The sequence below is a fragment of the Amblyomma mixtum genome, chromosome 7 (genome assembly GCF_055824585.1).
Source record: "Amblyomma mixtum isolate Tamu chromosome 7, ASM5582458v1, whole genome shotgun sequence".
Lineage (NCBI taxonomy): Eukaryota > Metazoa > Arthropoda > Arachnida > Ixodida > Ixodidae > Amblyomma > Amblyomma mixtum.
The window spans coordinates 111,397,926-111,425,178 of record NC_143018.1 but is presented as its reverse complement, the minus strand read 5'-3'; the positions used below and the strand labels follow the sequence as shown (position 1 = coordinate 111,425,178).

The following is a 27,253-nucleotide window of genomic DNA, read 5'->3' as shown; positions in this document are numbered from 1 at the left end:
TCGCAGTAAATTTTTGCAATCGTGTAGCGTGGTTCAGAAAGAGGAGTTATATTTTTTATTGCTGGGTTTAATGTTCTTGGAGAAACGATTAAAGAATACTACACTGGAATTTAATATTTTATTCATGCTGAAAGTTCTTTCTAGATATTTTCACTCTTCCCATTTCTGTACCCAGCACCATGATGAATATCTAGAGTCCTACAGTTGTGGCAACGTCACCGCTGACGCCGACGAAGGCGGGTCGGAGTTTTTGATGCCGGCCAACATCAATACCCGGAAGCTTCCAAAGAACGTGGACTGGCGCAAGAGGGGATACGTGACGCCAGTCAAGTTTCAAGGCCACTGCGGTTCATGCTGGGCATTCAGCGCGGTAAGCAGATCTCGTTTACGATAATAAAAAGGAACGATTTTTTTCACGAGGGATTCAATTTTTGCCGCTACTGCAATGCTCTTACCTTACTGTGCTATTTATTTATTTTAAGATACTGCAGGTCAATGGGGCCCGACCTAGAGGGGCATTGAACATGAAAATCATTCTTTGAATTTGGTGTGTAAAAGTATACAATACACGGCGCGAATAGGTGCGATGAAACCGACAATAAAATAGTAATAATCCAACATGAGAGAACCTAACCACGCAAATGTGCTTCCAATGTCTGAATGAAATTATCGTTTTCAAAATGCGATTGTGGAATTGAATTCCAATCGGATATGGTTTAGGGTAAGAAAATGTACAGGAATGAATTTGTTCGGATAAAGATTGGCTGCTGCTTGTGCTCCCTTGTTGTTTTGTTCGCCTGGTAGTTTCAGGATGAAAAAAATTGAGCAATTGAATATATACTTCCTCTGAGAGAATGTTTCGAAAGAACAAAACTTTATTTATTTTACGGCGGACTAAAAGAAGCGTAATTTTGTTTCCAACCATAGCATTGTTTGCGAATAAAGTCTGTCTTTGCGGAAAAAAAACCTGACTGCTTTCCTCTAAATTATTTCAATCGAGTTATGTCCGTTTTTCAGTGCGGATGCCAAAGGACAGCAGCATACTACTGCTTTGTCCCGAGGAAAATGTTGTATGCCAAAACCTTATTACTGGGGCCTGGGGGGAGGGGGGGAGGAGGGTCCCTGTGAAGTTTTCGTTTGAAGAAATATACCGCTGAGAAAGCCAAAAAGCAAATTTGTGCAATATGCGTCGACCATGCCAATTGATAGGTAAGCGTCAATCCTAAATGCTTATGGCTGCACATTTCTTGGATACCGAAGCCATGTAATGAGTAATGGAAAATATGAACTTACTTTTTTTCTTCAAACACGAAGGAATGCTGTTTTCTTCATGCTTACCTTCATATTTCACTTAACACACCACCGATCAGTAGCAGTCAAGGATTCTTGGAGAACACCATAATCAGAGGCTTCTCATATCTGCTTAAACACAGTCCAATGATTTCAAAATAACCTTATGGCTACAGAGTTCGGCAAAACATCAGGCAAATCATTACTATATATAATGAACAGTAAGGTGCTGATTAGGGTTCCTTGCGAAACACCAGAAATGGCGCCCAGGATTTTAGAAACCGCATCAATCACAGCTACAAACTGACTCCTGTTTCCTAAATATGCATCAATTCATTGAGCTATATACTGGGGGAGATCAATGAGCTCAAGTTTATTAATAAAGTTCTTGTGGGGGATCGTATCGAAGGCCTTGGCAAAGTTTGGGAGCAATATGTTGATTGCTCCGGAATAGTCAAGAACACATGACAACTTATGAATGGTCGTCAACATTTGAGTAACTGTGGACATCTCTTTCTCAGAATCGATGCTTGAACGTAGATAGTATGCCTTTGTTAGTGAGAAATTCCTGATCACACCCGCCAGTATATAATTACACGGCGATAATTAGATATATAACTATATACAAGCCGATAATTAAATGTAACAGATATTGATAATCTTACTCCTAAATAGGCTATATTCATGATACTTTCAGGCAACAGGGCAGATCACTTGAGCGTAAAAAAAACTACTAACATATTGACAAAATCTTCAGCTATCTGAAAAGCACACAGCCTAAATAAGGTGTTTGAATGTGCCGCAGCCTTTCTTGGTATCAAACTGACGTAGTAATGACAACAGACCTTCATTTGAGATTAAGGGAATTTTTTAGGATCAATACATTGTACCGGCTTCAGGAGGACTTGTTCCGTAGAGAATACTCTTTGAAAGTAAATATCAAATGAATCCGCAATTCCCCGGCCGTCTACCAACATGGTTTCATTTACATTTATTTTATTTATTGCTACCTTTCTTTGACTAAGAAGGTGCCCAAATCTGCTTGGATTTTTATTTGAAAACGAAGGAAGTGTAACATTGCAGTAGTGCCTTTTTGCCGTGGTTAACTTATGTACTAACACGTGTTCTATTTCTTGAAAATTGGTAGTAGGAGTAGCGTGCTATCTACGACTTTGTTTTATTTGCGTTTCAGCTGGATAATCTTCCGGGTGACTCAAGGGCTCCTTCGATATAGTCAGATTTTTTTTTTAGATGAACGAAATGGTAATAGCAAGGATTATGGTTCTCTTAGAAGTATTGCGTGAAGCGTGAATAATGTCACTGTTGGCAATGATTAGGAAATTTTCTAGGTAGCGGAATTTTCTAGATAGCCAGTTAGAGGTGGGTCCTCTGATCAATTAAAATCTTGTATGCTTACTGGGGCTGCATTCCAGAATACTGCTCACACGTTAGAGACCAGAAAAAAGGATACCAATTAAGTCATGATCGGAAATACAATTTTCAGGATGTAGAAAGCCATCGAAAATATTAACTGTGGTTCAACAGAGCTGAACCTAGCAAGACGAGCAGAAGCTCTGTTAATCATGGTTTTCTAGTCTGGCGCCTTCACACATTGAAAATGTAATCAGATTCCGCTTGACGGCGACAATACATCTTCGAATCACTAATTCCGGTATGTTGCTCATCTATGGATTTGTGTAGGATATAACCGTGTAGGGTATAATCAAACATTTGCGTAACAGAACGACGAGGCTTATCCTCTATATTGCCGCAGAGCTGTAACTTACAAACACAAAAACAATTAGCGCGATAAGCACGACAGTGTGTGGGCTCGGCCCAACAACGAGACCCCTTTCATCGCTTCTGTATGATGAAGTGTAAGTAACCTGTAACATTGGGGGGGGGGGGGGGGGGATGATGGAATGATTAGCACAAGCTGCGTTCTGGTTTTGACGAGCCCAGAGAAGTTGTAAAAATGCAGCGATTATTTTATATCTGGCGCTGTCGATTACGTGTACGAGGTCGATGCTTGATGTTGCAAGCTGAAAGTATTCGTCGGCGCAGTAGGCTTTGCTCCATGCGCTGTCAAGTTTTTCCACTTGCTGCATGAGTCAACTGGCGTACGGTTGAATTGCTAGAACAGCGGCAGAAGATAGCAACAACGCCTGTAATAAGATGAGAGGCATGATTAACACACCGCCCTGTCTGGTTTCGCCGAGCCCGTTGAAGTTCCAAAAATTCAGCCGTAGATTTATATCACTTGGAACAGGCGCTTGATTAAGCTGTGCATTAAATGCACTTGCACATACGGAACTATAACCTTCACCTCGTGGACATTTATGTGTAATTGCCCTGACTCATGCCGAGAAACAGCTCGAGATACTGGTGGTCACTAGCAAGATTTCAGTGTTTGATTTGGTAGCTCGAAGTTTTATATTCGAAAATAGGAAGGCAGGCTTCAAGCAATGCGTCATAAAGAACGGGAGAAGTGGTGAAATATACCACTGCACTGCTGAATACCAGTTGCTGGCTCAGATCGAAGGCGAACCATATTAATTGGTCAGCGTCACCACATTTTAGAATCCCGGAACTTCATGCGCGTGGCCGCCTCTTCTGGTTGCCGAATTTTGTGGCACTTCAGTGAGATCGAGGCCAATTTTGTGTTCTTGCGCATTAAGTAAATATGTACTGGTCTATGACAGCAAGGCCACGCGATTGGACTTCATGCAGTTTTGCTAGTTGGCTGTCTGACACTGAATAACACCATGCTCTTTGCACTTGCACTTTGAAGTTATAGTATCGCACTTTTAAACTGACGCTCTCTGTTGGAGAGGCGTAAACCATGGCAGCTCGTTTAAAGAGAAATGAGTTTATAAGTGTAGAGAGCAGTGAGTGTGCCCCACTTCCTGTTGAGGGCCGATGTGGTATGATATAGTTTCTGACTTCCCAGCTCATCTGACACAGTGAAAAAAAGTTATTCTCAGTTCTATTTGCTTAAGGCATTATATCTGCTGAGAGTGTACTTTCAAGAACTAGGCACCTAATCAGGCTGTCGTTTTCTCCTCACATTGCAGCGCTGAAGGCAGACAACCTGTGCGCGGCTAGCAGTACTTGTGTCGTCCATCTTATCGTCCTGTTCTCCGCTGTTTTTCGTTTTTTCGAACCAAGTGGCCCGCAGCAGAACCCACGTGAGCTGCAGGCCTGTGCAAATCCTCTGAAACCTTGCCCTCCTTTTGACCGAATTCGCATTGATGGGGCTCTTTCCAAAGGTCCCACTAGTGAATTTTCTTGCGCTCGCATGCATCTATCTTTCAAACAACTTGGCCGTCTCACGTACTGGGCCATAGTTGGTACAGTGGTGAACGCCTGCAGTCTAGGATTGCTTGCAGCGGCACACCTGCCCTATGCACTTTTGGAGCTCCATAGATGGCGGCAGCAGGCCAGTTGTGGCAAAAAGCTTGTACAGTTGTAAAGACGGCGTTCTTACATTGATTTAATCTTCTGCTTTTTTTGCGTTTTGATGATTCAACACCGGCACGCCACATTAAGAGCTGCGATAGAAGACTCAATCATATTGCTCTCGAACCACTGTGTACGCAAGCATAAGCGCGTCTGCTCCGTTCGTTTATTAGAAACACACTGGAGGACCCGTGGCTATCTATACAGGAGAGAGTTCTTTTGAGTATACCCCTGGTGGTGGGTTCTCGCGCTGCCAAAACCGGAAATCGCGCGCACTGCACTCGAAACTGAAACCACGAACACCATACCTACGACGTTTACAATTGTTGCTGCTGTTGTAGACCGTCATATCTAATGTTCGCTACGAACTTTGAACTTAGCGTGCCCGATATTAATAACCATTTCTAAACTGCTGGCAGCAGAATGTATCGACAGAGCCGCCGTTTTCTATTTTTTTTTTGTAATCTGAATCTACGACTGCGTCACTGCGTGTTGACAAAGCCCCATTACGGGACGTTGGTATGTGTTGTCTACGTGATTATTTAAGCAGGCAAAATAAGCTATTACTTATACAAACCTAGCTACGCAAAAATGAGCTTTTCTCAATCCTCGATTTGAGCTTCCTCGTTGAGCATTTACCTTGCAGTGCCAGCCTACGATGCGAAATACATTATTTAGGTTTGTTGCTGCATAATATGTGATAAAGCTTCCGATTTGTAAGCTGTGGAGCGCCGTGTTATATGCTAAGTTCAGTCGTAGTTGATCTGGTACATAGCGCGAGGTAAATCATCACGGACTCGAACCTCCTTCCTTCTTTCGTCACTGCCATTTCTAACTCTAGATTGAAGAGACACACTTGCGGCCGTTTGTTGCTCTTTCTTTATTAGTGTCTGCCCCCCCCCCCCCACACACACACACACTTTTTTTCGGTGTTCTAGGATATTGAAAGTATGTGAAAAATTGTAGAGATTAGAAAAATTTGCGAATTCGCCTATGGCACCTGTACACAAGGCGCTGCACTTTGCAAATCAACCTACAAAAGACACCACTACCTTCATGTAGTCCAAAAGAGCCAACAAGTAACTCCACGCTGAAGCGTTTTGAAAGCAACTGATGCACGGTTGTGGTGTTCAGCCGTGGTCATGGTGGTCTTAGCGGATGTTGATTGGCCGCCGCGGTGGCTCAGCGGTTATGGTGCTCGGCTGCTGACCCAAAAGACGCGGGTTCGATCCCGGCCGCGGCGGCTAGAATTTCTTTGGAGGAGAAATTCTAGAGGCCCGTGTACTGTGCGATGTCAGTGCACGTTAAAGAACCCCAGGTGGTCGAAATTTCCGGAGGCCTTCACTACGGCGTCTCTCATAGCCTTAGTCGCTTTGGGACGTTAAACCCCATAATCTAAACTAACTAAACTATGTTGATTGTTCGCCGTTCGATGCTACAGAGCACAGTGTGCAGGCGCTTAGGCAACCCGCTCTACGCGAAACCTACAAACAAAATCTCATCATCTCAAAGGGAACGCGAGGAAAGGCTTCAGTTTCAAGCAAATTGTGCAGTTTCAGAAACAAAGGATTCGGAGTTACCGTCCGCTCAGCTAATTTTGTGGTACCTTTATCGCCCTTGGGGCCATTGCATCTAAGAGTTAAAACACTTCGGAGTGAGACAGCATTGCTTCTATTATTTTGTCACTGTTCTACTTCGGGGACGAGTGTAGGTGGCGTTGGTTTGGGACTTTTGTGAGCATGGTTCAAGTATGGAGCATGTGGACCAGAAATAGTTAAACTCCATTGCTTTTACGTTTCTCTGGAGGAATGAAGATGCAGAGGTAGCATTATTATTGCACCAAAAGTGGGATACCAACATGCATTGCGTTCGCACGGGGAATTCAAGACATTTAAAGCAATGTAGTACAACAGAGGCGTCGTCTTCAATGTCGTCCATGCCTGCCGGATCGAGTGGCAAGGACCAGTTAGCAATGTTTACATAAGTTTGGGTCCTCAGTCACAACGTCTTGCCGGCGAAGGGAAACGCATTGACGATATGTTTATTTATTATATGCAAAGTACTTGCAGCTAACCGATGTGTGCAATTGGTGGGCCGTTAACTCCTGCGCCGCGCGCGGCGGGCGCAGGAGTTAGGCAGCAGCTACCAAGCGCGGCCTCACCTCGCGACGGCACAAGTTGGAGCCCTGTTCTTGCAGCTGTGACGTCACACCACTAGGCGCGCCGCGCGCGGCGGGCGCAGGAGTTAGGCAGCAGCAACCACGCGCGGCCTCGCCTCGCGACGGCACAAGTTGGAGCCCTGTAATTGCAGCTGTGACGTCACACCACTAGGCGCGCCGCGCGCGGCGGGCGCAGGAGTTCGGCAGCAGCTACCAAGCGCGGCCTCGCCTCGCGACGGCACAAGTTGGGCGCCTGGTATTTGCGGCTGATAGTATGACGTCATAGCAGAGGTCAAGCTAAGGGTCAATGGTAGCTACCGCGGCCTCGCCACGCGAGGAGCTGAAAGTGAAAGTAGTATTGGTTTCGCAATAAAAACAAGACAAATGGACGGAAGTATAAAGTGCGACGTTCAAGAGCGCAACAGAAGCAGAATAAAGGCCTTAGAAAAGCTACATCTCGTTATACCTTGATCGCAAGAAATTCTTGAGCTCTCAGTAAAACGTGCATGTTTTGAAGCTCACAGTGAGAGTGCTGGATGGAACAGATCAAAGTGCGGCTAAGCGAAATTTTTTCCTTTGCTTTTTGTGCATTGTGCTGGATTGACTATCAGCCCGGCAATGTTTTGGGAATAGTGGGAACGCTTTATTGTTCCCTCCCGTCTCTTCCTTGGCTGGAAAGCGAAGAAAGCAGTGCGATAAGGAGGCCGATCGGCAACCCGTGCGCGTCAGTTAAGGCCTATAACGCGTAAAAAGTTGGCTTCCAATTAAAGGGGTCGGGAAATGTTTTCCGAAAATTTTGAACGACGTGTGTATTTGGAATTCTGACCCTTCATTCTGTAGTATACCTCGGTTCGTTTCATCGTCTGGGTTGATTGAATAGCGAAAAAAACTAAATTTCGGTTTCCCAGCGCGCGTCCCCCTCAACTCACAGCAAGCGTCATTTTAAGAAGCCAATAAGAGGCTTCTGTCGTCAACACAACATGGCGGCTTAGCGAGGCCTGTTTAGCCATAGTTGACCGAGGTTACAGCACGCATATTGACTCGAATGTGGCACCGTCGTCTGCTCGGAATATGCTCAGAATGGAGTCTGCTAGCTGTCAAGCTGGCACATGTGCGAAAACTTGGCCGGCGCGCCGCACCAATCGCCGCTTGCGAACTGCCGCCTACTGCAAGCAGGGACACGGAGCGGCAAGCACCTTTGCGCCGCTCTCATGCCCGGCCCACATCCGGTGTAACACTTTGCCACCGCACACCAGCGCCTGCGCGCTGCTTGGCTACTGAAGTTCGCACCGGAAAAGACAAAATAGCGATGTTATCAGAAAGACTGCCAGCTGTACTCGGGCGGCGACAAAGCATGCCTGCCCACGTAGCGCGCTTTCGGCAACGGCGCTGGACGCGGGCGCGCCGGGCGACGAACTGCACTGCTCTCTGGCTGCCCTGGTCGTCGCTAGGCCTGTTTCGTATCGAAGCCGCGGTGGACAGCGCTTCGGAAGTAGCCTGGGTTATAATAAACCCAAGCAGCACACCAACAATGGACCGACGCTGGCATAATGCTGGTCAAAACCGGCTCGAAAGTCGTACCGACGTCGGCATTGGGGCAAAAAGTTACTTTTTCCAACCTTGGCCTGATGTTCGGACCAACACTGAACCGACATTCATGCCACTATCAGACCACTGTTCAGCCGCTCTACCAACACTGAACCGACATTCATGCCACTCTCAGACCACTGTTCAGCCGCTCTACCAACACTGAACCGACATGCACGCCGCTATTGTACCCACTTTCAGCCACTCTACCAACACTGAACCGACATTCATGCCACTATCAGACCACTGTTCAGCCGCTCTACCAACACCGGCTTGACATACCACAATTAGGCCACTGTTCAGCCTTTCTGCTAACGCTTGCCCGAAGTTTATGCCATTGCATTTCCAGTTCAGCGACTATTCACATTCCAGTTAATGTTCGCATTGGGAAAGCCATGGGTTTTGGCATTGCAAAGCTGCAATCATCTCTTCTATACACATGCACAACAAAATGAGGCAACGAAAGAATCCAACTGAGAAACAATTTATTAAATAATTAGGCACCGTGGCTGGGGACGCGCGGTTGCGCGAGTCCTGCGAGGCAGCGAGGGCCGCGCAGGAGGCGGGACCTTGGGAAGGAGCCAGGGCCGCGCGGGAGGAGGATTTCTGGGAGGTGGGGGCCGCTTGGGGAAGGGAGGGCACTGTGCTGGGGGCTGAAGCACAGGGGCTCGCAGTGGTTGCCAGGCCGGCAGCGGTACTTGGCAGAAACGCTTCGGCAAAACGCCTTTTGCGTCCGCCGCCACGGTCCACCGAACCTGGCAACCACTTCCTAATAAACCCCTGCGCTTCCACCACATCCGCCCCCGTCTTCTCACAGATGGCATCTGCATAAGATAAGCGTTCATTTTAGGCCAGCTGAAAAACTTTGCTCGTTAACAGAAATCAAGATTATTTCAGCAACAGAGAAAACAGGAAAGGCCACAAGTACATGTTAACTCAAAGTGCGTGCGAAAATGAAAGGACTACAGTATCCAAATACAACTTGAGGAGAAAATCCACCTGAAAGCTCTTCTAACTAACTGTATAAAGTTGCTGCGACATCACGGACGACCACTTTGCACTACTAACATATGGGAGCACAAATGGCTGGCAGATACAAGGCACGACTACGATCCATGACAAGAGATGGATGTGACTGGTGGGAGGGCTTTCTTTGAAAGGCATCTGCTGACTCATATATCTTCAGATGCACATGGAAGAAAACTGCAGATGACTACCCCCATAAAAACAGTAACAAAATATTCACCTGTAATGAAAAAGAAAACTGGTAAAGTATCAACTGAAAAGAAGAAAAGAAAACAAAGCGCAGCAGAACTTGGTGCATGTTCTTCCACTCATCTTTTAAAATTCATTTAAAAGCTACTGCAACAACATACCTGTTGCCACCTTGCATAACTTCAGGGCAATAAATGACCACTTGCCCTTGCGGCCATGGAGGCTGTACATCCTCTGTACAGCCACCCCCATGATGGCGGTCATTATGTTGGAGCCCACCTCCCTCAGGCCCTTGCCCCCCAGGCGGACCAGCTGCTTTCGCTGAAAAGAAACACCACAGGTGCACAAGCTATTAGGCACAAACATCAATTATAATTTCATTTAGTTTAGCAGAATCGAATAGCTAAGACAATTGTGTGACTACCTGTCAACAGCCCATGCGAGTACCTACAATCATAATGCATAATTTCTGTATGATACAATAGCTTGACTAGTTGCTACCAGCAGAAAGCACCACCACCAATATGGACATTCTTTTTTTTCCCAGTTTACTAAGAGCAGGGAAACATTAGCGATTAAGCAAAGGTGGCCAACTCCTACCCATTATGCTTTGCATCTTGGACATTATTATATTATAACTATAATGCTTTTTGCAGATATCTATGTGCTGGATGTGTTTTCTCTGCACAGCCGTTACGCTGAAATTGATTTGGTTTGTAGAACTTAAAGCTCCAAAGTGACTCAGGCTATGATGAGGGACACCATAGTGGAGGGCTCCGGAAGTTTCGACCACGTGGGGTCTTTAACATGCGCCACTGACATCACACTGCACACGGGCGCCTTGCTTTTCGCCTCCATGGAAAACTGGCCATCACGGCTGGGTTTGAACCTGAGTCTTTGGGTTCAGCAGTCGAGTGCCCTAACCACTGAGCCACCATGGCGGGGCTCACTACCCTGAAATTGAGCAGTCTAATTAATGCTATACAAAGGGCGCTTATTTAAATCCCCAAGCACCTGAGTAAAGCTGCGGGCTTAGCAACCACATTTAATTAAACGATGTTGCTTGTTTTTGGCAGCAGAATGTGCATAATGTGAGCAAAAGACAGGGAAGAGGTGGGTTAAAGCTGCCCCATTATTTGGGAAACCTAGCCGAAATTAAAGACGCGCTGAGAGAGGACCAACTTCCAGCTGTGTTCACAGCAGTTCATGCAACAGTATATTAACCGAAAGCTCAGCTTCCTGTAAAACAGACCTTACAACATCCTTAATGTTAGCTACAAAGTCCACTGCTGAACTAAATTAAAACAGCACAACAATAAATGACAAATGTAAGGAAAATGAGGGGCTCGTTATGAGACACATACGAAGAAAGGCAGCCACAGGCAACAAAAGCATAGGGGATTTTTTTTGCTGTTGATCGATGTAAAACAATAATGTAATCACAGAAATATTTGACTGAGAAAAAAAATTTGTTGGAACCAAGTCTGTTATGCAACGACCGGCCACCGGCAGAGCTCTGGAAAACTACATCGAATGACATTGAGTGACACCATCTGAGAGCAACTGCCCCAAAAAAGCCTGTGACTGCACCGCCAAATACCAAGCTACTACAAGATGTGACAGATGCAATGCTTCGCACAGAACCAGCATCAGTAGCTTGGTTTGCTGTTTAGCGCTCCTTCTCGCCTAAACGCTCTGATGCGACAGCAGTCTCGCAGGTGGCATTTTCTTTGCATTGCGTGGCTGAAACATGATGTGACAACTGGCACTTGCCGTAAGCAATATTGCGAGCGCCACATGTTCAGCACTGCTACTGAGCCCAACAAATTGATAGGAGCCAAAGAGCAGATAAAGAGAGTCCCCTAACAGCTGTCCCGACACGTGATGCAGTTTTTGCAAGCTCTGCTACCGGCTGGGCATTGCGTACCACTTTTGCTTCCAACAGTAAATCTCACCACACAAGGAATCGACAGGGCGTTCCAGTGAACTCTCAAAAATTCCTAAAGAAGCGCAAGTTCGATATGGGAAAACAATTTTTTTTTTTTGAGGAACGATCTCTCAGCAGTGGTGGACATAATTTACTGCATAACTGTGCGTGTGTACCTGCAAATATTTCTTCTATTTTGAACTCCCTATTCTTAGGAATTCCTGAAAATGTTCACTGAAACAGCCAGTGTGTATATCAGCAAGCAACTTTCATGAACAAGACATTTACATTAACAAAACACACTGTGACAGCACACTCCAGCACAACAGTAGGAATTATATCTATGAAGAGCATGTTATTCACAGAGCACGGCATGCAAATACTCTTGGAGCTCAAGATTTCTTCACAAACCTCGGAATTACATTATGCATGCAATTCGTTAGTAGGCATTCATTTTTTCCAGACACGAATTATCAGAAACATTAAATCACCAGTCCAGCAGCCGCGCTGTCGTCCTGGACGGCAGCTTCCACAGTGTCCAACTCCTCGGGGGAGAATGCGGGCAGTGCAAGGGTGGGAGGCGGTGGCGAGGGGGACACTGGCCGAGTCCTCTGCTCCAGCTGCCGGTCCGACCGCAGCAGCACATGATCCTCCAGCCTTTGTAACCGCTGCATTAAGTCGCGCTGCTGCTGTCGGACCTCCAGCACCAGGCACATCAGCTTCAGCAGGGTAGCTGAAACTGAAGCAATCAACAATTTCAGTGAGAGCAGGGTTAACCTGGGCGCAATAATATCATTTGCGCACTGAGGTACAATAAAGAACAGTATGAGGCTAACAGTAGGCAGCAACACACTCTGTACTATGCTCCTAAACTTCCACCAGTTTTTATCCTCCAGGACACTTCTAATTCATGTCCTATTCCTTGCTAGCCTAATTTAAATGCCATAAATGTCACCATGCACTGACAAACACCTAGGTGAAATGGAGCTGCTCTATGTGTGATAGCTAGCACAGAACCTGCAGCCTTGTTGTGTAAAGGACTTCTCAGTCTATGAGCTTCGCCAATTTTTACATTGCTTCATGGGCATTTCCACTGCTATTGCACCATGGCAGAGATGGCAGCAGTTAGTCGCAAATGGATTCTTCCAGTGTCATGAGAAGCATGTGCTAATAGAAGCGAGAAAGCAGAGCAGGCCTGTGCCCTTAATATAGCATTGCACCATTTGGAAAGTATTGCTCACGGCAAAACCCACATTGGCCAAAATGCTGGAGGTAGACATCTGTTCTAACTGCAAGTGCTGGCAGGGATCAATGCATTAAAACTGCAACAAAGATAGCCCTTATGGAATTATAGCCCTTAGCTGACAGGCGAAATGCAACAAAGAGGTGGACCAAATGTTTCTTGCTAGGCACAGGAGGTGCCAAACCGTTGAGACATAAAACAAGGTCACATTTATCTCTTACCACGCATCCATTTTGCTGCAGGCAAGACAAGACTAGGAGCCAGCTGATGTGCTCCACAAGGCAGTTAGGCTGTTCAGTTCTTTCCTAAGCAAGAGGTCCTCCTTCAGAGCATGCCACTATTATTGGCTGCTTATCTCCTTCAGCACCCTTTATGGGAGCTTTGTGATAGCGCAATTAATTTTTTTTCAGCACATTCGCTGCATCCAAGGCACTGCATTGACTTCCAACCAGTAAACTTTTAAAATACTTTGAAAGACAATGAAAAATTACAATATGGGCCTTGCTGACCAACCGCGACCAAGCGACCAAATTATGCTGGTAAGGAAACAAATGCACAGAACATGGGACTACTGTGTAGAGTGCAATTCGTAGGAGTGGCTTCCTGGTGGTGATGTAGGCCGAGAGAGGCAACAGAAATGCCAGGATCCAAAAGAACCCAACAAAAGCACAACATACAGCTCTTGGGAAGGGCACACAACAACCACTCCACTATGAATCACAAGAGGAGAAAGCAATGGAAGTACTAGGTTGTAAATTCCAGTACCACTTCAGTTCAATACAATCGTTTTTGAGAAATACATGTGATGATTTTCAGAGTGACCCCTTTCAAAGCACGTACAGTTTGAAACTAGAAATGTGCTCCTAGCACCGTTTCAAGAGCCACTGAGGAGAACTCCGTGCAAATATCTTCCTGAATAAGTATATTCTCTAGGTCTTTCTGGACCCATTGACTGCTGCTCGGCAGCAGCAGGTACAATGAGAAATTTAAAATTTGCTCTGTTTTTCTTTAAGGCAAAGCAGATCTAGCTTCTATATTGCAACGGATATTCACAGAAGACGATGAGAAGGAAGTGCCTGACTGGTGTGCGCGCGCTAGTGTTCGGTGTCTCCTGTGTGGTTCGTTCTGCGCTCCGGTCGCCCTTGCTTGTGACTAACCTTTCGGGCAACGTAACATCTTTGGTGGAGGTGCGGGGTATCGTCCCCAGTACCACGGAGCTCCGAAGCGGTCGTCAAACCGGCGCTACTACCATCATGGCCCCACCCAGCGAGTCGCCGACCACTTCTGCTGCTCCTTTCGTGGTCATGGCTTCGTCCCGTGACCCCGGTACTTTTTCGGGAAACGACGGCACCGATGTCGATGACTGGTTAAGCCTTTACGAAAGAGTAAGCGCATATAACCGGTGGGATCAAACGTTAATGCTTGCTAACGTCATTTTCTATCTGAATGGAACGGCGAGGGTGTGGTTTGAAACCAACGAAGAAGAACTTACCAGTTGGGATATATTCAAAGAGAAATTGCGAGCACTCTTCGGAAGACCTGACGATAGGCAGACCACTGCGAAAAAACAGCTTGCTTCTCGTGCGCAGTCGTCGACGGAAAGTTACGTGGCCTATATACAGGACGTATTGGCACTTTCCCACAAAGTCGATGCCACCATGACCGAGTCCGACAAGGTGGGCCACGTGCTGAAAGGCATTGCTGACGATGCCTTTCATCTGCTCGTTTGCAAAGACTGCACAACTGTTGACAGCATTATCAAGGAGTGCCGTCGATTCGAACAAGTCAAAAGCCGTCGCATTTCTCAACAGTTTTCCCGACTTCCAAACACAGCCGCTACATCTTCTTGCCAGGACCAACGACTTCAAACTCAAGTGCCCTCAGAGTCTCCTCCTGTCACCGACACAGTGACAAGAATTGTTCGCCGTGAACTCGAAGCCTTAGCCCCTGTGGTAACATCATCGACCACACCTAATGACCCACTGCCTTCCGTGTCGCTTATTCAGGCTGTCGTGCGGCAAGAACTCGCCCACCTCAACCTCCCTCCGGCTTTGTGCGCCATCGGAAACTCGTCCCCACAGCAACCACCTCCAGTCCCTTTCCGTCCCACCTATTATTCACCACGGCGTTACCGCGATCCGAATGAGTGGCGCACGCCAGACGACCGCCCAATCTGTTTTCAATGCTCTCGGGTCGGCCACATTGCCCGCCACTGCCGCAGCCCCTGGACGTCACCCCCGCGAGACGCCTCCTACTACCGTTCAAACTACACTCGCCGCTTTTCACCCCGCCGCCCATCCGAGACGTCTGAGGCCGCCGATCAACCTCCACGACAGTCCTCCCGTTCGCCTTCGCCGCTAGCCCGCCGCTCACGCTCACCGCAGTCGCCTCGTGTTTCGACTGCTGCGTCCTACCGCCCCTCTCATCGGGAAAACTAAGTGATGCAGCTCCCGGAGGTGACGCTGCATCAACGACCCGGACCTCAAACCCTCTACTGACGACTCGACCCAATCTGCTAGACGTTACAGTTGACGGTGTTCCTGTGCGCGCCCTTATTGACACCGGTGCCCATATTTCCGTTATGAGTGCTGACCTCCGCCGTCGCCTACGCAAAGTCCTTACGCCTGCAATGTCCCGTGTGCACGTCGCGGATGGTGCCATGCCTGCTGTCGAGGGACAGTGCACCGCTCGCGTGACCATCGGAGACCACAGTACGCCGGTTCAGTTCACCGTCCTTACCACATGCGCCCATGACCTCATTCTCGGTTTAGACTTTTTGTCGGATCAATCTGCCCTGATTGACTGCTCGCAGGGTGTCCTTCACCTTGAGCTTCCCCAACTCGATCCTGACCCCATCGACTCGTCGCTCCGGTTGACCTGCCCCGACTATGCCCACCTGCCCCCTCAAGCCTTATCTTTCATTTCCCTCACACCTTCTCGCCCTGTTCCCGATGGTGACTACATCGTTGCGCCAGTCCTTGACCTCGCACTGACCCGCAGTGTTGTCCTGCCCCATACCATCGCCACCGTCACAGCCAACAACCTGTCTCTACCTTTCTTGAACTTCGGCTTCTCCTCACAGCTGCTTCCAGCCGGCATGTGCGTCGCTACGTTGTCCCCACTCGCCCAGTGCCCTGTGGCTCCATTGGATGCCTCTCCTCATCGCGACCCCCCAGACCCACCGCGGTCCACTCCGCTGACCTCGGACGCATTCACGACCATGATGCCCACCGATCTCCGCCCCGACCAAACTTCTCAGCTTCGTGACCTTCTCCAGTCGTTCTCCGACATTTGTGACCTCTACAACACCTCACTGGGCCAAACTCTCGCTGTGACGCAACGCATTGACACCGGCGATGCCCCTCCCATTCGCCGCAGGCCCTACCGTGTCTCCCACGCCGAGCGCAAGGTCATAAACAACGAGGTCACAAAAATGCTTGCCAAGAACATAATCGAACCATCCCACAGTCCCTGGGCCTCTCCAGTGGTACTAGTGAAGAAAAAGGACGGCTCCTGGCGGTTTTGCATTGATTATCGACACCTCAATAAGATAACTGAAAAAGACGTCTATCCTCTGCCGCGTATTGACGACGCCCTTGACTGCCTACCCGGAGCCAAATTCTCCTCCATAGATCTTCGTTCCGGCTACTGGCAAATTGCCGTCGATGAGAAGGACCGTGAGAAAACCGCTTTTGTGACCCCTGATGGCCTATATCAGTTCAAAGTAATGCCTTTTGGCCTATGCAACGCACCAGCCACATTTGAGCGCATGATGGACGCCCTTTTGCAGGGATTTAAGTGGACCACGTGCCTGTGTTATCTGGACGACGTCGTTGTATTTTCGCCTACATTTTCCTCCCACCTCGAAGACCTTTCCCAGATTCTTTCCCTCTTTCGTCGTGCCGGCCTACAGCTTAACTCCTCGAAGTGCCGTTTCGCGAGACGTCAGATCACTATTTTGGGCCATATCGTTGATTTCCAGGGGGTTCACCCTGATCCCGATAAGATCCGGGCCGTGAAAGACTTTCCCCTTCCCCGATCTTGCCACGACGTCCGAAGCTTCTTGGGGCTCTGCTCGTACTTCCGTCGATTCATTCAGGGCTTCGCCGACCTCGCCCGTCCCCTCACCGACCTATTGAAGACAGACGCCACCTTCGTCTGGGGACCTGACCAAGAACGAGCCTTCTCCACTTTGATCGCCAAGCTGACCACCACACCAGTTTTGGCGCACTTTGATGTTGCGGCCCCCACCGAAGTCCGTACTGACGCCAGTGGCTACGGCATCGGCGCTGTGCTGTCTCAGCGACAATCCGGTCTGGACCGTGTCATCGCCTATGCCAGCCGCCTTCTTTCTGCGCCCGAGCGCAATTACTCCATAACAGAACGTGAGTGCTTAGCCGTTGTCTGGGCAGTTGGCAAATTCCGTCCTTATCTATACGGCCGCCCTTTTACGGTTAAAACCGACCACCATGCGCTATGTTGGCTCTCCTCTCTGAAGGACCCTGCAGGGCGGCTTGGGAGATGGGCATTGCGTCTGCAAGAGTATGATTACACCGTGACTTACAAGTCTGGCAGGTTACACCAAGATGCCGACTGCCTCTCCCGCTACCCCATTGGCCAGTGTGACTCGTTTGGCCCTGCCACCGAAGCCGACTTATTTTCTATCTCTGTCCTTGCCAACATGGGAGAAGAGCAGCGCCGCGATGACGATTTGCGCTCAATTATCGACCGCCTCAATTCCACACCGTCTGATCCTTCAATGCGGCGCTTTGTGCTCTCTGACGGAATCTTGTATCGCCGCAGCCTCAATCCGGATGGCCCCAACCTTCTACTAGTTGTCCCCAAGCACCTTCGTCCTGCTATCCTTCATGAACTCCATGATCTCCCCACTGCTGGCCACTTGGGTGTATCGCGTACATACGACCGTGCGCGACGTCGCTTCTTTTGGCCCGGCCTGTTCCGCTCCGTACGCCGCTATGTTGCAGCCTGTGATGAGTGCCAGCGCCAGAAACGCCCTGCTACTCTCCCAGCTGGCACACTTCAATCTATTGACGTGCCCCCAGAACCTTTCCATCGCGTCGGCTTGGATCTTCTGGGTCCGTTTCCAGAGTCCACCTCCGGCAACAGATGGGTTGCAGTTGCCACGGACTACGCCACCCGTTATGCGATCACGCGTGCACTGCCAACCAGTACAGCTACAGATGTTGCGGACTTTTTGCTATACGACCTCATATTGCACCATGGTGCTCCCCGCCAACTTCTTACAGACCGCGGCCGCTGCTTTCTGTCCAAGGTTGTCTACGACATTCTTCGGTCCTGCTCTACTAAGCACAAGCTCACCACCGCCTATCACCCGCAGACAAACGGACTTACTGAGCGTCTCAACCGCACTCTGACCGATATGCTTGCTATGTACGTTTCCCCCGATCACCGCGACTGGGACCTCGCTCTCCCGTATGTTACCTTCGCATACAACTCCTCCCGCCATGATACTGCCGGTTACTCCCCTTTTTACCTTTTATACGGCCGCGAGCCCCAATTGCCTTTGGACACGCTACTGCCTACTCCTGCTGCTCCGTCCTCTGAATACGCCCAAGACGTCATTGCCCGTGCTGACTACGCCCGTCAACTTGCACGCTCCCGACTTCTCGCCTCGCAGGCCTCCCAGCAGGAGTTCTACAACCGCCGTCACCGCACAGTCTCTTTTTCTCCTGGCTCCCTCGTCTTGCTTTGGTCCCCATCTCGCCGCGTCGGCCTCTCCGAAAAACTTCTGTCCCGTTATGTTGGCCCGTACCGTGTCCTGCGCCAGGTAACCGCTGTCACTTACGAGATCGCTCCGGCCTTCCAGCACGCTTCCTCCCACCACCTTCAACGTGATATCGTCCACATCTCTCGCCTGAAACCCTACCTCTCGCCATGCCCCTCAACGTCATCCAGTACACCGTGACGGTGTTTTTCCGGACGGGGGGCCATGCAACGGATATTCACAGAAGACGATGAGAAGGAAGTGCCTGACTGGTGTGCGCGCGCTAGTGTTCGGTGTCTCCTGTGTGGTTCGTTCTGCGCTCCGGTCGCCCTTGCTTGTGACTAACCTTTCGGGCAACGTAACAATATTTTGTTGTGTCACTTGATACTAGACAAAATAGGAGTGTAATTAAAAGAAAGGAACACAGTGAAAAGACGGGACAAGCAGCATTTGTTCTGTCCTCTCACTGTGTCCCCATGTTTGGCTTGCATTTCTCTTTTTGCACAAAAGTAAACAAAGTGAAAATCTCACCATCAACAGTCCCAGCTGTCGACCCCTCCAGCTTGCTGGGTGGCGCACTGTTTTCGTTCACGCTCTCCCCAGCGTGATTCAGTGGTGCTGGAGATGAACATGCGTCATTGATGGCAATCCAGGAAGTACAGAACACACTACTGTGTACAACCACAATGTCACATTTCTATCCTAATTGAATGCAGAAATGCTACTTCAGGATATTTTTGGAGAAGGGACCGAACAGTTGCATGGCCAGGCTGTTTTGCATACAGGTGATCTTTTTAAAACACAATAGACACAAAATTACGAAGTTCAGAAACAAATTCCTGGTTATATAGAGATGCCCGCCAGGCAATAGTAACACTTCCTTTGGCCGAAAAGATATTTTAATTTGGTTTCAATCACAGGCTGTACAAAGACTTCATAATTCAAAACCCATCAAAACCGACACCTCCATGACAAGTAGTTGACGTGACAAACAATGTCACATCATGCAGATACCTATGACACATAAAAGAACGTTGTGATCCGACTGCGGCGGCGCGTTTCGATGGAGGCGAAACGCAAGAGGTGCCCGTGTGCTGTGCGATGTCAGTGCACGTTAAAGATCCCCAGTCGGCTGAAATTATCCCAGGGCGCTGCGGCACCTCTTTCTTCCTTTCTTCTCACACTCCCTCCTTTATCCCTTCTCTTATGAATGTCCACCGAAATGCGAGAGAATTACTGCACCACTTTCTTTCCTGAAAAATCAGTTTTCAATTTTTTAAATATGTGTCTATAGTACTTCAATAATTACATTTCTCATGCACCAGCATGGTGCATTGGTACCGTATTTTCCGGTGTATAAGACGCGGCTTTTTTCAAAAATCTTGCTGGTGCGTCCTATACAATGGTGCGTCTTATATGCGAAGTTTTCGTTTTTTTTTAGAGAGTTCAGAAATTACTCAGGTTCATGTTCAAGCCTTTTTTACCGAAAAAATATCACTAGCAATGAAGCGGTTGTAACACGGTTAATACTTCAATACGGGGACCACCGTGCGCAACATTTTAGGTGAACTTTATCATGAAACGACGGGGATGACGACTTCCGGGATCACAAACACACCACCGTTTCGGAGGCCCCAAGCAAAAGTCATGTGAAATGCCAAAAGATGACGACAATCACGCTTCTCGCCATTGTCAAGACAAGCCAGGACAAGCCGGCGTTCTTTTTTCAGCCACCCTTTGCCACTTTGTTTGCTCCATGTACGTAGTGCGAAGAGCATATTTCAGTCGCGTTGCCACGAGAAATGGGCGAACTTTTTGATAGCGCATCCGAAGGTGAAGACTTCCAAGGTTTTAAGTAGAAATAAAATGTTCTTATGGACATGTGGGAGAGTTTTTTCGTTTTTCTTTCTTTTTTTCCAAAACGTGGGCAGGAATGGCGTGAGTGTTGCCTTTTTCGACCACTTAGCGTTGCTTAAGAATTTCTCACAAGTACGGTGAATTTCGTGATGGTCGCGCAAGCGTGTTTACTTGATCCTCACTAGCCCAACTGGGAAAACTGGGGTGCGTCTTATATAAGGGTGCGTCTTATATAGCAACTTTTTCAATTACAGCCTGCATATATGGTGGGTGCGTCTTATACACTGGAAAATACGGTACATTTAAGGACACAAAAGAAACTGTCATGGCGAAACCAAAAACAGAGAGTGGAATATATGCCATGTGAATAGAAACCTGTTCGCAGTACTGTTAACGTGGGTAAGAGAGTTTGCCACGAAATGGTTACTGGCAGATTCACTGCTGATCTGAGAGCATGGCAAATGTAAAAAGCTGATGCCAAGTCTGAGCACGTTCCATTTCTCTGCAAGTGCAATTAGCTACGGTGGAGTTTTTTTCCCAGATTTTGCAAGCATACTACCATAAATCCCCAATCAAAACTAACACAATGTCGACCTTACATTAAATAGAAACGAGAAATGGTGTTTTAGTTTTAAGGCGGTTAACATCCAAAGGCGACTCAGGCTATGAGGGACGCCGTAGTGAAGGGCTCCGGAAATTTCGACCACCTGGGGTTCTTCAACGTGCACTGACATCGCACAGCACAGGGGCCTCTAGAATTTCGCCTCCATCAAAATTCGACCGCCTTGGCCGGGATCGAACCCGCGTCTTTCGGGTAGCAGCCGAGCGCCGTAACCACTGAGCCACCGCGGCGGCTTAACAAATGAGAATTCATGTCCTACGTGGTGACGGCAGCTGTACAACATCGTTGTGGCCCTCATTTCCTAAAAAAGAATTGCACATGAACGTCTTGTTGAGTATGCAAAATAATTTCTCATCAATAAAGAAATATGAGAATTTCAATTACCAGAAACTGCCGAGCTTTCTAGGACTGAAGTGAACTCGTAGCGCCGCACCTTTTTTTCGGCGCTCTTGTAGGATCCTGCAAACATTCTCAATATCTCGACAAAAACCATGTCATCTCCAAGCAACAGTACGGATTTAAAAAAAAACAAAACAACTGAGGCCGCCTTACTGGAAATCAAAGAAAAGCTAATTGAAAACATAGAAAATAAACTGCTAACAGTTGGCATATTCCTTGATATGAGGAAAGCGTTTGACTCGGTTAACCATAAGATATTGCTTGAAAAAATGCAGTGTTATGGAATACGCGGCGTTCCTTTAACCTTATTTGCTAGCTACCTTGACAACCGATCTCAAACAACTATCATTAACGGTATTTCATCTGGGATCGGTCAGATTGTGTCTGGTATGCCACAGGGCTCCGTTCTAGGAGCAACGTTGTTCTTATTATATATTAATGATATCGTCAACCTTCATCCAGCAGACAACATTATAATCTATGCAGACGATACTAACGCATTTTTTTCAGGGCAAGATAGTAATATTTTGCAAGCAGCCTCCAATAGTTGGTTATCCCAATTGTCTGTTTGGTTAAAATCAAATAGGTTAGAACTTAATGTCAGGAAAACAAAGTACATACTGTTTAGAGCCAAAAATAAGGAAGTTCCGAACAACTTCCAAATTCACTTCGAGCAAGCTCCTATAACTCGTGTCAGCTCTACAATGTTCCTTGGAGTCATTTTTGAAGAACATTTACTCTGGACAGATCGTGTAAACTACGTTTGCACTAAAATGGCTCGCTCTGTTGGTATCGTAAATAAATTTCGCACAATACTGCCTCGAAAATTCAAACTACAAATTTATTTCTCTCTAGTCTTTTCGCATGTACAATATTGTTTGTTGATCTGGGGAACGACTACCTCAACCAATTTTGTGAAAGTACTTACTTTACAAAAAAGAGCTGTACGAGCGATTGATAACTTACATTACAGTGAGAGCACGGGTCCTTCCTTCCTCAACCATAGACTGCTAACCATCACGGCCGCTTACCACAAGAAGCTTGCTGTTTATATCAGAAACCTTATGAAAGGAAACTGGCAGACTTTCGAGAGCACATATTTAATTGCCCAAACAGCATACAGTCTTAGGCACCCTCAATACCATGCACCAAAATCTCGTACAAACTATGGGTTTCAAAAACTAACTCACATAATTCCTCATAATTAAACACGTATCCATACTTAACAGAATTGTCACTACAAAATATGTCCGAGGGCTGCTTTGCTGACTTGATGCCCGTTCAGCTGCCTGTATAGCAACACTCAGGCCAACAGACTATCAGTTTGAAAGCCTGTGAAACACTCATGTGGCAGAGGCATTGTTTTATTTACAATTAAAAGTGTGATTCTGGTTTCTAGGATTTAACAGCTTTAAGCTATGAAGAATGACGTAGCGGAAGACTCCAGATTAATTTAGACCACATGGGGTTGTTTAACATGCACTGATATTACACAGCACAAGCGCATTCTGCACTGCTCCATTTCACCACAGACAGGATGTAACCTGGGCCCTCGGCTCAGCAGCATGGACCACTCAGCCACTGCGACAGGCTAACAATTCAAACTGAACTAAATGTAAACAGCTGGATGAGTTGGTTCTGAATTTGCATTATGAAACACTGTCTCAGTGCACAACAAACATGGATGAGGAAAGAGCACACAACGCAAAGCATCAATTGATGTCTGGCATTTGTATTGTGTGCTCTTTCCTTGTCTGTGCTTTTTGTGTGCCAAAAAATGTTTCATAATGCAAAAAAAAATTACCATACTAAACCTTTCTGTACTAAATATTATTAAGCATACTGAGTGCAGCACTAATTCTGGGAACTACAGGTCTTCAAAAACAAGGCACTAATGAGTTTCAGAAGTAGTTCATCACCTTACAAGTGCAATAGCTAACAGTTCATTCTGCTCCTCTTTTTGACAGCTGGCTAAGCGGTGGCTATCAACATGACTTCTTAGTCGTAATTTAGCCATGCAGAGGTGCAGACTCACAGAATCTAGCAAAGAGGCCTTTACAATCGCTGATGAAGCTACCATCAATATGACTGCAATAAGACTACTTATGGCAAGTGGTAACGACGACCACTGGGCAACGCATCCACTCCCCTCCGAGAGCTGGCTCGGCCTCAGCTTTTGCGAGCCGCGTCACCTCCGAGCTCCTGGCCACAGGCCAGTAGCACTCTTCTTTTGTCTCTGTGAGCCATCCGACAGGAATGACTGCAAGGCAGTCGTCCTCAAGAGGAAACTTCACCACAGCGAATGGTTTTGACATGCTGCACAGAGGAAACACGACAAAAGATTAATGGGGAAACAAGGATTTTTACCAGACACTGTCTGTGCCATACTCTACTGGCACTTGCCTGTTTGGGTGCCGAAAACTTCACACTACCATGACAACTGACAGGTACTCTTACAACCATCTCGTTCTACTTCGCAACACACTTCTGAACTTTCATGAGTTGAGAGTTACAAGTGTCACGAGCGCCTGCAATTTGGGACTTATTTAAACAATATTTCTGTGCCTGCTGTCATGTGAACCAAATAACAGCCAGCAATAGTGGCGTGCAACTTCACTGCATTGAACATCAAACTGAGTGCAGTCTACCAGGAGCATAGTGATGAAAAAAGAAACCAGTAAAACGCAAGATTGACCAAATGAGGAAGAGAGAAAACAAGCGCGTTCAATTAGCGAGCTCGAAACTAGCCCTCGCTATATGTAGAGTCACACTGATCTAGACTTTGTAATACAAGGCTCTGAGTAGCGGGAAGGGACACACATAAATAAAAAGTACTCTCAATTTTTTTTCTGTAACCGATCACTGGCAGGAGCAGCATTACTTCTGGCAGTACAGAAGAATTGTGTTCATTCATCCTCAAAAGAAAACATTCGACAGAAGTCCTGTTCTTGTCACATTTCTCTCATCGCACGGAGACTCGCAACGCAACAATGTCAACACTGCCATGGAAGCATTTGTCAATCAAGCACAAGGCATGCAGGCTGCGACTCTGTGACGTCTGACATGCATGCCTGAACCAAGCGATTAGCCTCACAAAAGCAAAAATTGGCGATGAAAAACACTCAACTGCATCGCACGTGGCAACTGGTTGGTCATGGGGGGCGCCGCAGAGAACGGCTCCGGAAATTTCGACCACCTGGGGTTCTTTAGAGTGCACCGATATCGCGCACAGTACACGGGCCTCCAGAATTTCGCCTCCATCGAAATTCGACCGCCGCAGCCGGGATCGAACCCGTGTATTTCGAGTCAGCAGCCGAGCGCCGTAACCACGTGACGACTGTCATTGCGATCATGATCATAATATCTATACACGTACATAAATGTACGATGTGCCGTGAGAAACAAACCCTCTCAGAAGCAATGCGCCAACAAGATTTGCCGGGATAGTGCGTTCACCCTGATGAAGGAACACACAAACACACACGACATTTAGAAGCGCTTCCCTTCGTGTACGTGTGTGTTACTTCATATTACCCCAACCCTTACACGCAGTTACACCTTGCAATGCGCCGCTGAGTTAATCAAAAGACAACTGCTGACAGATGCCTACAGACAAGTTAGATAAAAGAGCGACACACGAGGCGTGCTCATTGTCCTCACTCTTGACAAGTTCACAAGTAAATATTAGCTGACAACTAACATGAAAGGGAAAAAAGGACAGAATGTATACTTACGCAAGCAGTGCCTTCTGGTTCGCCTCGGTGACTCACGCGTGCCGCCACCAAACTTCAAAAAGCTTGAAGAAATAAAAATTCACAAGCTCGCGCTTTGCTGCCAAACGTCCAAACGAAATGACCACAAGCTATGGATTGGGATTGGCTTGGAACGCACGTGGGAGCGAGAGCGGATGCCTACGTCTATGCGTAAAGCGGTGGATAAATACACGTTTAGTTTCGGAAAATTTCTTTGAAGCTTAGTGTTGACAACACCGCCAAGAATAATTTTTATCAATTTTTTTACACTTCAATTTATTAATGAGCAAAACATCGTATTTTACGCGACAGCTAAGATGGAATGGCATGGCTACTTTTGACTACTTTCAGCTCAAGTTTTGGCTCCTTTTAAAATGTTCCCAACGGCAACCCTGCCCGCGAGTCATGCCGCGAGTGCTCGCGCTTGTTTTTCTTTTGTGGTGTGGAGGTGTTGGTCGTACTGCCTGTCTGCTGTCCCTCTGTGCGGCTGTTGCGGTCCTCGTCTTTCACCGCAAAGCTTCTGCATTTCGCCATGAATGCAAAGCAACGCAAGTACCGTATCGTTGAAAAAGAATACCGTGAGATCTTGCAAGATCTCGGTATTTCACAACGGCCGGTCGCATCTACGTCTTCAAGCTTGTATCAAGGCGGCAGGAAACGATCGCACTCCGAAGCATCAGTCGACGTACGCACCCCCCAGCTCTTGCTACCGTCCGAAGCAACCACGCGACTCAGAAGCGAAGTGCGCGCTGAAGACGCGTGATTGAAATCTATGACCGTAATCAATATGAAGACGATTAACCGATAGCGATTAATACGTCCCTATCGAAAAATCTCGTATATATGTGTCATATGTGTCTGGTTCATACGAGATTATGGAATATCTCGTATGATTATGGAATATCTCGTATGTGTCATATGACACATATGTGTCATATGACACATATGTGTCATATGTGTCTGGTTTACAATTTTTGGGAAAGGAAAGGGAAGGGCTGGGGTGGAATTATAAGGCAATTAACAATAAAATAGCTTCCATTGAAGTTAGTAAACTAAAGAAAGTAAAAAAAAATTCGGACGCGAAAAAAAAAACTACGCACCGTTCCGGATTCGAACCACCGACCTAGAGATCTACAGCTCACTACACTACCCACTACACCAATGCCGGCATGGCAAAAACTGCTTTACATTTCGATGACAAGACTTATGCTATGCTTCCCACTACTATAGAATTCGACGGTTAGGTGCGAGGACAAATGTTTATTTTTAAGGTATAAGGAGCTGAACTACAGCCGATTGCACTTCCACTGATATTGTGGATCTTGATGTGCTCTGTGATAAGCACTGAAAGATCTGATATTTGTATGTATTTTAATTTTCACAGCGCCTGCACCATTGATCGTAGTACTCTCATTGCGCACATATTGTTAACTACAGTCGGAGCTCTTGCATGAAAATACCTGGCGTTATTTGCTCAACTAAGCCCAGAAGGCAACATTTGCCTTCTGGCTGAACGTTTGTCCAAGCACATTGGAAACGCCTAACGTCATACTGTTTGGATAGGCGCGGTTTACAACAGGAGGGCACAAGCAGAGAATCAAGGAGAAAAATATTTGAAACAGGCCAAGAGTTTTTTTTTATGCGTTGGTTGGGCACTTGTTAATCGCTTGTTCATCCCTTCTTTTCCGCGTGTTTCAAACAGCAAGGCCCACTCTATGAGAGGCACTCATCAGCGGCTATGTGTTTCGCACGAGATTGATGTAAGCTGATACGGTGCATATCGGAGCTCTTGTGTACGCACGAGTGTCGCGTGTCAGTTAAGGTATGCCACATATGTAATCCATACAAGTCACCTTTCCGTAGCGCGTGAACTACTATATATGCAGCAGATGTGTTCATCTGTGACATTTGTGACGCGTATGAGCTCGTACGCAGCCTATACGCGTTCATACGAGACACATTAATTTGTGACACACATGAACTCGTATGAAGTATATG

The 27,253-nt window shown here is 47.2% G+C and overlaps 2 protein-coding genes across 2 annotated transcripts in view; one reads left to right on the top strand and one right to left on the bottom strand.

Moving 5' to 3' along the window:
- Nucleotides 1-27,253, top strand: part of LOC149337220 (cathepsin L-like) — a 55,681-nt gene that overhangs the window by 10,874 nt on the left and 17,554 nt on the right. Inside the window, exon 3 of the mRNA XM_089553385.1 lies at nt 176-370. Coding sequence (XP_089409511.1) covers nt 176-370 — 195 coding nt within the window. The remainder of the gene's footprint in view (nt 1-175; nt 371-27,253) is intronic.
- LOC149337221 (uncharacterized) lies at nt 8,867-21,885 on the bottom strand. Its single transcript, XM_089553637.1, has 6 exons — nt 21,489-21,885; nt 21,364-21,405; nt 19,157-19,243; nt 12,128-12,375; nt 9,871-10,030; nt 8,867-9,318 (listed from the first exon to the last, which is right to left on the bottom strand). Exons 1-6 carry the CDS (start codon nt 21,712-21,714, stop codon nt 8,867-8,869), a joined length of 1,215 nt encoding a protein of 404 aa, XP_089409763.1. The 5' UTR covers nt 21,715-21,885.

Excerpts from the sequence above, each read along its gene's own strand:
- LOC149337221 (XM_089553637.1), bottom strand. The coding sequence starts at position 21,714 with ATGCCAACTGTTAGCAGTTTATTTTCTATGTTTTCAATTAGCTTTTCT. Across the intron at positions 12,376-19,156 it reads GACAGCTGGGACTGTTGATG|TTTCAGCTACCCTGCTGAAG; the intron begins GTGAGATTTTCA and ends TGATTGCTTCAG. Across the intron at positions 10,031-12,127 it reads ACAGCGCGGCTGCTGGACTG|CGAAAGCAGCTGGTCCGCCT; the intron begins GTGATTTAATGT and ends GTTTCTTTTCAG.